A 15,106-nucleotide genomic window follows, 5' to 3' on the forward strand; every position below is an offset into this window, starting at 1 on the left:
TCCTCTACCTTGTGCAGGTATTGAGTGTGATTATTTTTGTTATCTTGTTGGCTCGCTGCCCACCGCTTAGTTTAGTGTTATTTGATCCCCGTCGACCTCTTGTCACGGACTCCTTTTGTTATTCTCCCTTTTTCCGCGATCGCATGTTTTTTAGTTGTATTAAAAACCCCTTTTACTATTCCCTCTGTTTCTTGTCTGCTCTTTGGTCCAATCTTGTTTTCCGCGTTCGCGGACCGTAACAGTCGCATGCCTGAAAAATTTGAATTGAACTGAAACTTGTCAATATTTTTGAAAATACTTTTTTTCAATGTTATATATATTTTTTTCTTCACTAAAATCTTTTCAATTTTTATTTAGATGTGTGTTCGAGAAGTTTGATTGCATGTACGTATATATTTTTGATAAGGTGATGGGTACAATACCTAACTTCACAAAGAGATATCCTCCAAACCCTTTTTGTGTTAGATGATATATATATATATTTTTTTTTTTTCCCTCACTATTTTGCACTGTATATAACCTGTTTTGACCATAGTATGTGTAAAGAACAAAAAACGCCTATGACCATACATGCTGTTTGTGTTGAATTGTCAAACATGTCTTATTTTTTTCTATTGAATGTTTATCCTAACAAGTTGAAGAAATATTATCAAGCTTCAAAATGGTTGGTCGAGCATGTTTGATTGTCAATGGGACATCAACATTACAAATTTTGAAAAAAGATTTTGAGATTTGTTTGTCTTTTCTGGTCCAAAATGTGGATTATAATTTGTCAGTGAAGAAAACAACAGTTTGGACATGAAGTTCAAGGTAACCTGAAAAAAGGGACCCAACTTAGCCATTGTGAATTTTTTTTCTTTGAAATATAAAGGCAACATCAAATGCATGCAAATTCTGCCAAAATAGGCTTAGGTGTTAAAGAGTTAATGACTGTGCAATCTCTAATAATAAATTTGTTCTACCTTGGAGGAGGTCTGCACTAACTCACCATGTTGCGGTATATTAAAAGCAGGAAGTGGTGAGGATCGGCCGTGTTCCAGCCGCAACTGGAAAGCGGTCTCTTGGAGGATTTTGAGTTTCTTCTCCTCTCGCTTATACTGCTCCAAGCGACTCTTTCTAACAGCCTTGCTCAGGTGGTTCTCCTCACAAAGTTTGCGTGCCGCCTCGTAGATCTTAAATTGAAGCGCCAACTCAGCATCCACAAGATTTAGGGCAGAGTCCTAGAAATACAGAACAGAACGGGTTATGCATGTTGTTTAAAAAAAACAAAAACAAAAAAAAAACAGATCGTCACACTTTCAATCAATGTGTTCTTTTACCTCAACTCCCTGAGGGATGCTTTGCTCATCCAGTTTGAAAGCCGCTCCAATGCGTCTCCGGATCTGTGGAGGCTTCTCTCCTGGCTGTAGTGGATAATCTCCTGAGAGCTCACCTGTCAGCTCCTTATCAACACAGATTAAATCACAATTTAAAAGTCTCTTCAAAGAAAAAGACCCAGATGCAAAGTCTGTTTTTTTTTTTTTTTTGTGAGCGCGAAATGCAAAAATACAAACAGCGACACAATTCCAAGTGCTTGGAGATCATTCAGGTGTGAAGGTTTGGAACCAAAACACAAACAATATGTTCTCCTACAAGTTGAGACATATAGATTCTGGAAGCCTGTTGCACAATTCAGCATTGGATACAGCCATTTTTTCTGCTCTCAGCTATCTTAATCGGGAATCCACGTCAAAAACAAAACAAGTGCATGACATGTTTATGATTTCATCCCTCGTAAAATCACTGAATCTTTGAGTCATTCTGATGCAGACGGACATTAGCTTTACTCGTTATTTTGTCACAGTAATAAAGGTAAGAAGGTGTGGTGCATCCTATTAGATCACCTTAACAAGTCCTGACATGAGTGCTCCAGCCCGAGTGTTTGAAGGAAAGAATGATCAGTACTGGGATTTTACCCTCAAGCAACCGCTCTTTGACAGACTCGCAAATCTGATTGTGTCCGGTTTCAAAATTAGCAATATCTATTTGGAAATCACATCCTTGAATAAGAGAGGCTATTTACTGTAGTGCAAAAATGAAACTGGAAGAACGGAAATAATTTAATACGATTTTAAGCTCAAACCAAGTAAGTTTGTCATTATTAGGGGTGTGACAAAATATCGAAATGGTGATATATCGTGATACTTCGTATCCCAAAAGGTTATCGATATGCTCCTGTCAAGAATGGAGATACCGTTTTAAAAATGTGTCAATTAAAAAAAAAAAAAAAAAAAAAAAAAAAAAAAAGGCTGCCATTGACGGAGCTCGACACCCAATCCATTTAGACTGGGAACATTCGTTCATTCAAAACCAGAGCATTCACAGTCTTTCGGTCCGATTTTCGGGGCATTTACAGGTCACTTGCTTTTCATTTTAGAGCATTTACAGGTCATTTCCTGTTGAGTTTGAGTCACTGCCTATTCATTTGGGTGATTCCCAGATGACTTCCTGTTCTGTAACGCAAGATAACCAGCAAGTGACCCATAAAATACCCCAAAATCAACAGGAAGTAACTGAAAATCAACAGGTAAATGACCTTAAATGGCCAAAAATTACTTATTGCCTGGCATTGGCTGCCACTGACGGCCATAGACGTTCAATCCGTTTGAAGTGGGAGGGATGGCATCGAATGAAAGAATGTTCATTCGCTGCCACCCTCTCAGTTCAAATGGATTGGACGTCTACTAGTGATAAACTCATTTCAATTCACAGCAGAAGCTTGTTTTTCCTGACCAATGTATCGCAAATCGTCGTATCGCTATATCGTCAGATCATCATTATAGCGAGCTTGGTATCGCAAATCGTATCGTATTGTGAGGTACCAAGAGGTTCCCACTCATAGTCATTATTATTCACTGAAAAATCAAAGACAAATCTGGGAATCATACTATGGTTTCTTAAATGGCCCATGTGACAATATGTAACTTTCCGTAACTAAGTAAACATCAAGGTTTCCCCTACATTAAAGAGATTGTGGCACACCGCCACACCAAAATAAAAGCTGCCACGCCTTGCAAATGAGATCTTTTTATATTTTATTTTTTTAAGGCCGTTTGAAACTAGCGGCAGCCGAGTGTGAAGAGTTCAGTGGCAAACTATTTATTGTGTACTGTAATGTCCGTAACTAAACGCACCCCCTTAACTCATTTGCTCCCAAAAACGTATAAATATATACGTTCTATTTTTAATTGCTTCAGTGTTCGAAATACGTATTTATACTCGGGCTGCAGCTATCGAATATTTTAGTAATCGAGTAATCGACTGAAAATTCTATCGATTAATCGAGTAATCGGATAAAACAAATATATTTTTAGGTGAAGAGCAATTATACATATACATGAGAAAACAAGACATTTCATCTAATATTGAACCATTTTCAGTCAATCAATGTCTTTATTTTCAATGTATATTGTTGAAAACAGCCAACAATTGCATCTCAGATGTAACTAGAATTAAAAATAAAAAGACTAATTCACTGCTTTCACTCAAAAAACTTTTAGATCATATAAATATATATATATATATATATATATATATATATATATATATATATATATATATATATATCTTACCTAAAAAGGCCGTTACGCTTGATAACACACATCACTTAAAAGTTAGGATTTTTTCCCCCATGTGTTTCAATTGAATTTCTCTCCTTGTGTCAAGCCATTTTTAAGTTCTAGTTAAGTTTTAAGTTAGTCTAAACTGTAAGTCCTGATAGGATTTTGAGTTTTTGCAGTGTTCAAAATAAATGTATGATACAGGCTGTATTGGAGCACATTAGGGACCAGTGCTACTTGGTGTTTTATCCAGCAATGACTACTGAGCTAAAATTGATAGTCAGCATGATTAAGTTTTTATTTTACACCCTCATCACTCCACAATGCTATGGTATGTTAAAGCCTGTATGTAAGACACGTTAGCCACGCATCGACAGTGGTCATAATTAATTGAAACCTAGCCCTCCGCAGGGCTAACGTTACGTGAGCTAGTAGCGACAGTAACGTTAATCTTATTTATTAGCGCTTAGCGCTCTTTATTAGCGCTTAGCGCTGTACTGCTTGAAGATGGCGGCTGTTTAAAAACGCGGCCCAGACGCGGCCGAGTCTGTCATTTCGCATCTAGTTCAACATACATGTGATCTCTATGAGACGCACCAGACGCTATCTGTTACCAGTGTAGCATTGTGCGGGCTAGTATTTAGCAACGTCGGCATCGTTTGTGGCGGCTGTCGGCTGCGGTAAGTTTTTTTTTTCCTTCTTCCTCTCCGCGCGTGATAGCGCGTTGTCCCGCATTAAAAGTAGTTTTAGCAAAACGTGATGCTTAGAGCTGTCAAAATAAACGATTACTCGAGGTGAATAAAATTACTCCGATCAGTTTTTAAACTCGAGTTACTCGAGTTGCTCGAGTACTCGTTTCAGCTCTAATTTATACGTCTTTTTTCTTTTTAGTTTGTTTTCACAATCGGCATCTATAGGTTTCCAAGTATCTCAGATAGAATGCACAAAGCTCAAAACCCATTTTTAAGCAATAAAACTGACCACTGGAGGGCAGTAGCGCAACCCGCAACCCTATTCAACAGCAACCAACGGCCAAACGGCAAAGCCGGGGAGAGGGCGGAAGACGACCGAATGGATGACAGGCGGCGGACGACCGAGCAGAACAACCGGTAGAACACCCAGGATGCCAGGCGCTGGACGACCGAGCAGAACAACCGGGACCACTAGATGCCGTACGGTCCGTGCTGCTCGTGAGCAGAGCCCGCAGAGACAAAAAAAAATTCATCTTTTTGAAACAGGCGGCGATGACGGAAAAGTTTAACCCGCTGTCGCGGCCAACACGTCATCTTTCAGTTAGTCATGTGTAAATAAATTGTTACTTTGCTATCAAAAGCACTATTTGTCTTGTTGTTTCTGTTTTTTTTGTAAAAGGAAAACATTATTCAGATGTTTGGGATGTAACTAAAGCAAAAAAAATAGCTGTGTTAAAGTCAAAGTTATGTTTATGCGTTCACAAAAAGCTTAATTTCTCCGTTTTTTCATCAGAAATTGGAAAAACGCTCAAACTAAGCTATTTTCTAATGCTGATTTCTTAAGAATGGAAAAAGATATAAACTTAATTTTTTTCTGCTGAAAGAAGAGAGTCTAATCTTTCTTTTGGTGGGTTCCGTGTTTATATAGCAATAGAACAGAATTTTCCGTGGGCCTTGCAAAAGCAGTCAAAATCCAGTAAAACGGCCGGGAGCGAAGGGCCTTGCACCAGTGAAAATGGCTGGGAGTGAATGACTTAAGAGACAATCAGACTGAGGAGCTGTGACGCAGGGGGAAGTGAGTAGGAAGAATGGGAGAACAGGCGAGATAGCGGTCACATGTCGCGGGAGGCCGCAGTTTTTTTTTGTTATTGTTTTTCTTTAATATTGTTATGACAATAAAGTAAGTAAGCCAATACCGACTCCTCTCCTTCTTCCCTATATCCGGGGATTTACAGTAGTTTGGATCAGACTTTTCGGCAAAAGTGAGCGGTGGACGGCAGTCTTGGACGGAAGGCCAAGTTTAAATGAATTTGCGCCGAGAAGCGGGACCCAAAATACAGCCTTGCTCTATTTTCAGAGCGCCGCCGCGCTAACTTCGACAACGAGGGGCAGGCGTACTTATATCTGTGCTATCCGGCTGTTTCAGCACACAATCATGGCTGACGAAACTTTGATAAATGCGCTTTTTTTCAAGTTTCGCGAGCTCTGGGACACTCGAAAAATGACTCTCATACCTCTCCTTGCTAAGTTAATTGTACCTTAATGTGTGTTTGTGTGGAAATGAAGTTCATGGACAACAAATAAACTATTCACCTTCTTACCGAAATTAGTAAAACTCTTTACGCTTTACACTTATTAGAATTTCCCCCCTACTCCTTGAAATAGGTCCGTTAACAGAAGGACTATTATTGTTGCGGTAATGTAGTACGTATTAAGGCGAAGTATAAAGAAAAAGAAGGACTACAACGGGGGTCTGCAACCCGCAGCTTTGGAGCCGTATGCTCCTCTTTAGCGCTGCCCTAGTGGATCCCTAGAGCTTTTTCAAAGATTTTTGAAAATGGAAAAAGATAGGGGAGGGAAACATATTTTTTGTTTTAATATTTTTTCTGTAGGAGGACAAAAACGACACAAACATTCTTTCAATTCATTAATATTGTAATGAAGTTGAATATCGTACAACAGAGTAGTCACGTGGTGCGTTATTCTCTATAGGATCTACTGCGGGGAAAATAAACATTTAATCATGAAGGCTAAAGTATTTGTAGCCAACTTAAGTCATTTTGATAGTAGACTAATATAGCTAATATCGATACATACAGCCGATGTTGCTTTCATTATAAGGCTTATACAAGGCTTTTAATCTTTTGCGGCTCAAGACATGCTGTATCAGTTTTTTTTTTTTTTTTTGTGGTCAATATGTCTCTTTCAACATTTTGAGTTGCCGACCCCTGGCTCACTACGAGATGTACGTCGTACTATTGCTAAGAGAAAAATGTCGTATTATTACGGAGGGTAACGTAGCTGTAATCAGCTACGCATTTTACTTACATGTACCGTAGTTGAGAGCTACGACATTAACCTGGCTAATGAAATATTTGAAATATATCTTCTATCTGTTATGGTTCTTCTTGGGAAAAAAACATGAAAAAAAAAAATCGCCGTGGCACATGGTGAGGCTGTCCGACTCCAATGCAGCCCACCACCACAGCTTCAAAAAAACTTAGGGGGAAACCCTGAACATTGAAGAAAACAAACTCCTTCATTTTGGTAATATTGTTGTCAAAAAAGGCCAAAAGGCCAAACACCGTAACCCCTTCTCTTGAATCAATATTATATTTAGTGGATGATTCATACTTTCCAAAAGATTTAACTTCTCTGTTTTCGCTTTAATACTGCCGAATTAAGATTAAGTGGTTTTCGTGTTAAGTGTGACAAATCTTATACTGTACACTGCCAGCTTTTTCTTGTCATGTGGATGAGTGGGAGTTCAGAAATAGTGAAAGAGAAATCAGTCTGAAGTGAAGTGAAAGAGAAATCTGTCTGAAAAAAAAAGACGAGGAACAATTTCCAATCAACCTCTAAAGGATCTTCTCGTCTCATTTTTCAAGGCTCACAATAAATGTCTCATCAATCATTCAACGTTGAAACACCGCACATAAAAAAGTCGATGGCCGGTTTGGCACAATTCCAGAATGACACAATAGAACCTTTCCCAATGATGTTTAGAGTGTAAATCTTCAAAAGGTTTCAACAGTGCAAGACTCCCATGATCAGGTGGCCACACAATTGATACATAATTCCAAATTACTCACTGCTTCACGAATGCAGAGTTTCTTCAGCTCTAGGAGGCACAGTTCAAGTCGGTCTTGAAGCGCCTGATGCTTGAGCTTCATGGCTCTTGTGTGTGTACTCACATCCTTGGTATGCGATGTTGGGCTGTCTGAGCCTAGGGTGTGTAACCACAAAGAAGAACAAAATGTTGCAATTTATGAGAATGTATAGAAAACGAAAGGACAGGATATTATATTTAAATTAGTCAGTACATAATAATATTAAAGTCAAACAGAAAGCAAAGTAAAACACTAGAATAATAGTAAAACTCAATTTTCCCATGTGAAAGTAAATGCAAACAGCCTGAGCCTAAAGCATACCTGCACCCTGAGCAAGCATGAGTGGGTCAGAGTATGGATAGATGGCATGATTATGACTTTACTAGCAGTATGGCCCTGCGTTGCTCGGGTTTGTGTCAATTGAACGCAATACAACCGAATGGCAGATATAACAACCTTTCCTTAGATTTGCTGCTGTAATGTAGTAATCGTAAAAGGTAGGCATGTGCCGGTATGATATTCTAACGGTATGATAACCTTACGCCAAAAATATCACGGTTTCACAAAATCACGGTGTTGCAGTTACTTTAAGATATCTGGGTTTAAAAAAAAATAAAAATAGGGCTGTCAAAATGATCGCGTTAACGGGCGTTAATTAATTTTTTAAATTAATCACGTTAAAATATTTGATGCAATTAACGCACATGCCCCGCTCAAACAGATTAAAATAACAGCACAGTGAAACGTGTACTTGTTGTGTTTTTCAGAGTTTTGTCGCCCTCTGCTGGCGCTTGGGTGCGACTGATTTTATAGGCTTCAGCACCCATGAGCATTGTGTAAGTAATTATTGCCATCAACCATGGAGGGCTACTAGTTTATTTTTTGATTGAAAATTTTACAAATTTTATTAAAACGAAAACATTAAGAGGGGTTTTAATACAAAATTTCTATAACTTGTACTAACATTTATCTTTTAAGAACTACAAGTCTTTCTATCCATGGATCGCTTTAACAGAATGTTAATAATGGTAATGCCATCTTGTTGATTTATTGTTATAATAAACAAATACAGTACTTATGTACCGTATGTTGAATGTATATATCCATCTTGTGTCTTATCTTTCCATTCCAACAATAATTTACAGAAAAATATGGCATATTTTATAGATGGTTTGAATTGTGATTAATTGCAATTAATTACGATTAATTAATTTTTAAGCTGTAATTAACTTGATTATAAATTTTAATCGTTTGACACCCCTAAAAAAAACCAATATATATATATATATATATAGATATATGTATATATACTTTTTTCCATTGAACAGGATTTTTTTCCCCAAAACATATTAGCAAATTGGAACGTAAGTACAGTGTATCACAAAAGTGAGTACACCCCTTGCATTTCTGCAGATATTTAAGTATATCTTTTCATGGGACAACCCTGAAAATATGACACTTTGACACAATGAAAAGTAGTCTGTGTGCAGCTTATATAATAGAGTTAATTTATTTTCCCCTCAAAATAACTCAAAATATAGCTATTAATATCTAAACCCCTGGCAACAAAAGTGCGTACACCGCATGGGAACTATGTACATCCCTAAATGTCCAAATTGAGTACTGCTTGTCATTTTCCGTCCAAAATGTTATGTGAATCGTTACAGGAATTCTGTAAGCATTGCTGCAGAGATTGAAGAGGTGGGGCATCAAATTGGTGTGCATGGCTGTCACCCCAGGGGGAGGCCTCTTCCGAAGACGGCACACAAGAAAGCCCGCAAACAGTTTGCTGAAGACATGTCAATAAAGCACATGGATTACTGGAACCATGTCCTATGGTCTGATGAGATGAAGATTAATTTGCTTGGTTCCGATGGTCATGTGAGGCGACGACCAGGTAAGGAGTAAAAAGATAAGTTTGTCATGCCTACAGTCAAGCATGGTGGTGGGAATAACCCCCCCCCCCACCTCTTTAATCTCTGCAGCAATGCTGACAGCACTCTTGTAACGAGTCACATGATATTTTGGAGGGAAAATGACAAGCAGTACTTCATTTGGACATTTAGGGATGTTCGTAGTTCCCATGCGGTGTACTCACTTTTGTTGCCAGGGGTTTAGATATTAATGGCTATATTTTGAGTTATTTTGAGGGGAAAATAAATTAACTCTTATTATATAAGATAAAAACAGACTACTTTTCATTGTGTCAAAGTGTCATTTTATCAGTGTTGTCCCATGAAAAGATATACTTAAATATCTGCAGAAATGCGAGGGGTGTACTCACTTTTGTGATACACTGTATAATGTTAAGATATATTCCAAAAATAACAAAACATTCTGAATAAAATTAAAATAAATTCAGTCCTTTAGGTGAGCCTAAACCCACAGCCACAGCTCAACATTGTTACTATCAGAACAAAACTAATTGAATTATTTTCCATAAAAACCACGTATGTCTGACTCATATCATGTTTACATCATACACACAATCTTTCGCAACATAGACAGTTGCCAGAGCGATAAAAACACCAGATTTTACCACCGCTAGTCACACTAAACACGCTGGAGTTAACTCTTGTAGCTGGTGGAAAACGTTCATGACAGTGTTTACTAACCTTTAATTTTGTATAAATGCTAAATCATATTGGAGGTATTACCTCCTTGGCAGCCACCCTCCGCAAACATGTTTTACATGTCGGTTGGCCCTCCTCCTCTAAGCCGCGGCTACCTGTAACTTTTCTGTAGCTAAAGTATTCCCATACCAGCGATTCAGTTTTCTTCGATGGGGAAAAAGCTCAGGAGTTTCACAAGTTTTCATCATTCTCAGTCATGGCTGCCACAACTACCCATGAACCATTGTGGCCGTAACACATAATAAATAAGTTGTTGCAGTAAGAATATCCAGCTGAAAATCTTGCATCTTGTTGTGGAGTACTTAAAGCTACAACGTATCATCACAGCACATTTAAATTTGTACACGAAACTGTATAGTTTGAAAGCCAACTGCGACATTGCAATCGCAGGAGATTAATCTTTTTCCCAAAATATGGCGCTACTGCCTCCACAATCAGAGATTTTCTATGCTGATTTTTAGAGTTACCAATTAATATTCTGCACTAAATGGAGGCCTACAGAGATCAACCCTATCTAAGAACACTCTGAGAAACAAAGTACAACTGTGTAAAATTTAGTCAAAAATCAACCCAGACGTTTTGGAGTCCAAAGGGAACGAACACACACAAAGTTCCATTTTTACATACCGTAAGTATAGATTCTCAAAAATACTGTATATGACTTTATCTATGTAGCAGTAGTAGATGATTTGGTTTTTACTTAGCTAAGCACTCACGAAAGCCTTTCAAAAGCAGATCCTAAGTGGAAACATCATTTGTCAGTTGACCATTTTGTTCATTGAGTACATTTTTTCCTCGTGCTTCTAACTCATTTCAAAGAGCCATCAGAGAGTGCATACCTCTCCCAACGCTTTAAAGTTTGTTACCAGTAATGGTTCAATATCAACTATCATTTGAAAACTGCAGCTTTATATTGCACAAACATAGGGTGGAAAACACTCAGGTGACTTGAAGTTCCGCTCTGAGACCCCTAATTTGGCCAACTTTCAAAATTGTCTGATATGCATGTGTGATACATCATTAGAAAGCTTAAAATATCAATTTTATGGGGGAAGAAAAATTTTGAACAGGAGGGCATTACTAAAAAAAAAGAAAAAAAAATTTAAACAGCAAAACCCTATAAGCCTATGGAGGTGAGAGCGTGCGAGAGCAGAATTAAAGACGCCATGACTTTAACGAGATACTGTCGCGTACTTATCTTGTTTCGATCCAAAAACTCCATGTAGCATGTATCACTGAGTGTCAAGACACAGCTGTGAATGGCCACAGCTGGATTTTTTGGGGCTTTCATGGGTGAAACATGGTAATATAACAAGGGCCGCAATGCAGAAATAGCAGACATCAAGGAGTCGCCGAGAGGTTCTTTTTCATATATTTACCCTTTTAAATGTTGTTATTTAAATTTTCTTTGTTTGGATTGATTATTTATCATCTAACATATCGGAGAAAATGCGATAGTGACAAAAAAATACAATTAAGAGATAGTTATGAGGTAGATATCTGTGACTTTTTTACAGACACCATTTTTTTTCATTGTGACGTGATTTGTTTAAAACTAGGGCTGTCAAACGATTAAAATTTTTAATCGAGTTAATTACAGCTTAAAAATTAATCGTAATTAATCGCAATTAATCGCAATTCAAACCATCTATAAAATATGCCATATTTTTCTGTAAATTATATATATATTCTGTAAAATAATTTGTTGGAATGGAAAGATAAGACACAAGATAGATATAGGCCTATACATTTAACATACGGTACATAAGGACTGTAGTGGGCATTTCACTCTACTGTCATTTAAATCTGTCTATGCTGTCCACACTCTGAAGTGTCTACTTTTTCCAAAGCTAGACAGCTAGTGAACGACGCCTTAATAATCAGACTTCTTCCTTTTTCATCTGATTTATTAATAAAATGGCCTCAAACCACTGTCCTCTTTAGACCGTAGTGAAACTACAAAAAAAAAAAGTAAACAAGCATTGCATTAGCGACAACGTTAGCTTAGCACGCTATACAGGTTCACTAAACATAAACAAAAAGCGTCTCATACAAAAAATAGAACATTTCGCTTACTAACATAATATGTACATTCTTTACAACAACCATACTTACGGACAAATCTTGTCCAAGGATCATATAAGCACAACATTACAACGTAGGCGTCAGCCCGAGACGTCCTGCAGCCATACTGAACTGGCAAGAAAGCAAGAAACCATGTCGCAAAGCGACCACAAGAGTTCGCTGTTAGACAGCACAAAAAACCTTGCTGTAAAACTTACCAAAAGGCAGAATACTGTCTGAGCGGGACATGTGCGGTAATTGCGTCAAATATTTTAACGTGATTAATTAAAAAAATTAATTACCGCGCGTTAACGCGATAATTTTGACAGCCCTATTTAAAAGTTTAAAATATGCGAGTGAATAATTTAAAAAAAAAAATTTTTTTTAACGAAATATTAGACATCAATTCATGATTCTAAGCTAAAAATGACAGACATTTTGAATAACAAATATAATTAATTACCTATATTTTATGGATGGGTTAAAACAAACGCGGTTGCGCGACGTCTGTAAACGGGGGTTTTGAGGGTAAAACGGACAAATCAAAAATAGTTTGGGGGCTTAATGCGCTATGAATCTGCTATGGCAGCATATAGACATATTGTTCTATCAAACACAAAAGTCGTTTTGGCTTAAAATACAGCAGTTTCTTTTAAAGAGGAGTGCAAGAGCAGAAACTGCTTTTTCAGTCTGGTCTGTGTTTTCCGCCATAGACATATTTCAACGCAGGAAAATGACTGGATAAAAAACCCTGTATATTAGGGAGAAAAATAACATTTCATTGTTACAAATGTGACAATAAAACTGTGTCACTATTGACAACGAGTAATTGTTTAGAATGCTGTCTGTCGCCTTGGAGACTAATAACGTAAGGATTAGTCTCCAGCCCGTGGGAGTGTCTTGGAGCAGAATGCATTGAGTAGTGCATACCTTTAGAGATTATTAACAGAATCCCTGCAGGTACTGACAAACATCAGATGTGTCAACAGGAAAGAAGTGTGGCAATGTGACAATAGAGCAAAGCATTCCTTTTCCTTGAGAGACAAATGGCCCTTCTTGATGGATGGACACTATTTCATTGTATGGAGCAGGCACCACGCGGTAAATTAAGGCCAGAGGAATGTCACACAGGACAGAACTAATCAGTACACAATACAGCGAAAACAACACTACTTGTCTTTGATAGAAAAGAAAATATTTTGTGACTGAGGGTCCAAAACAAAAGGTGTTCAAAATATTTTCACAATACTCATAACTGACTGACATTATTTAATAGCTACACATGGTAAAGGCGGTGTACAGTGGAATGAAAAAGTATCTGAACCTTTGGAATTTTTCACATTTCTGCATAAAATCACCATCAAATGTGATCTGGTCTTTGTCAAAATCACACAGATGTAAAAACAGTGTCTGCTCTAACTAAAACCACCCAAAAATGTATAGGTTTTCATATTTTAATGAGGACAGCATGAAAACAATGAAAGAGGGGTAAAAATAAGTAAGTGAAACCTGTACCTAAGTAGACTTAAACAGCAATTGAACAATTTTTACCAAACAATTTAAGTGAGGTGTGTGCCCAATCACTGATGAGTGGTTTAAATCTGCCCTGCCCACTATAAAACACACACCTGGTAAGAATTGTTTTGATGAGAAGCATTGTCTGATGTGCATCGTGATGTGGGGTGGCGTGGCTCAGTGGTAGAGTAGTTGTCCCCCAACCCAGAGGTCGTGAGTTCAACTCGTCTAAGTGTCCTTGAGCAAGACACTGAACCCCACATTGCTCCTGGTGCTGTGTCACCAGTAGGTGGATGGCGAGATAGTGTAAAGCGCTTTGAGGGCCTTGAAAGGTGGAAAAGCGCTATATAAGTATAACACCATCTATATAAGTATAACGCCATCATGGCTCGGACAAAGGAGCTGTTTTCAAGGATTGTTGATTTGTATAAAGCTGGGAAAGGATACAAAACCATCTCTAAAAGTCTGGAATCGACAATCAGAGAAGTTGTCTACAAATGGAGAGAGTTTGGCACTGTTGCTTCTCTCCTAAGGAGCAGCCATCCACCAAAGATGACGCCAACAATTCAGCGCAGAATGCTCAGAGAGGTAAAATAAAGAACCCTGGCGTGTCTGCTATAGACTTACAGAAATCACTGGCACAGTCCAATATCTCTGTGCACACAACGATATCAACTATATGTAAAACTATGGCCAAGAATGGTGTACATGGGAGTACTCTACGGAGGAAGCTACTGCTGTCTAAAAAATATTGTTGCTCAACATTGTTGCTTAATGTTTGCAAAAAGGCACTTGGACACTCCACAGACGTTTTGGCAAAATATTTTGTTGACTGATGAAACCAAAGTTGAATTGTTTGGGAGTAACACACAATGTCATGTGTGAAGGAAAAATGGAACAGTTCACAAACATCAACACCTCATCCCCACCACAGAAGTAAATCAACTTCAGAATGGTTTCAGAAGAACAAAATACACGTTCTGGAGTGTCCAAGTCAAAGTCCAGACTCGAACCCCATTGAGATGCTGTGGCATGACCTAAAGACAGCGATTCATGCCAGACATCCCAGGAATCTAACTGAACTAAAGCAGTTTTGTAGAGAAGAATGGGCCAAGATTAGTCCTGACTGATGTGCCAGACTGATCTGCTGCTACAAGAAGCGTCTGGTTGAAGTTATTGCTGCCAAAGGGGGGGGGGGGGGCACAAAATATTAAATTTGATGATTCACTTACTTACTTTTCCCCCCTTCTTTTGCATACTACTATCCTCCTCAAAATATGAAAACCTATAAATGTTTGGGTGGTTTTAGTTAAAGCAGACACTGTTTTTTCATCTGTGTGATTTTGACAAAGATCAGATCACATTTGATGGTAATTTTATGCAGAAATGTGAGAAATTCCAAAAGGTTCAGATACTTTTTTATACCACTGTAGTAGGAGTGGGAACCTCTTGGTACCTCACGATACGATACGCGATACAAAGCTCGCGATAAT

At 38.0% G+C, this 15,106-nt stretch overlaps 1 protein-coding gene across 3 annotated transcripts in view; it reads right to left on the minus strand.

The window, feature by feature from the left end:
* Positions 1–15,106, minus strand: part of inavab (innate immunity activator b) — a 68,287-nt gene that overhangs the window by 27,221 nt on the left and 25,960 nt on the right. For all 3 annotated transcript variants that reach the window (XM_057845612.1, XM_057845610.1, XM_057845611.1), the window contains 3 exons: positions 7,384–7,517; positions 1,320–1,442; positions 989–1,220 (listed from right to left, as the gene is read on the minus strand). In XM_057845612.1, the coding sequence (XP_057701595.1) occupies positions 989–1,220; positions 1,320–1,442; positions 7,384–7,517 (489 nt within the window). The remainder of the gene's footprint in view (positions 1–988; positions 1,221–1,319; positions 1,443–7,383; positions 7,518–15,106) is intronic.

Source organism: Corythoichthys intestinalis, chromosome 9 (genome assembly GCF_030265065.1).
Source record: "Corythoichthys intestinalis isolate RoL2023-P3 chromosome 9, ASM3026506v1, whole genome shotgun sequence".
NCBI classification, from domain to species: domain Eukaryota; kingdom Metazoa; phylum Chordata; class Actinopteri; order Syngnathiformes; family Syngnathidae; genus Corythoichthys; species Corythoichthys intestinalis.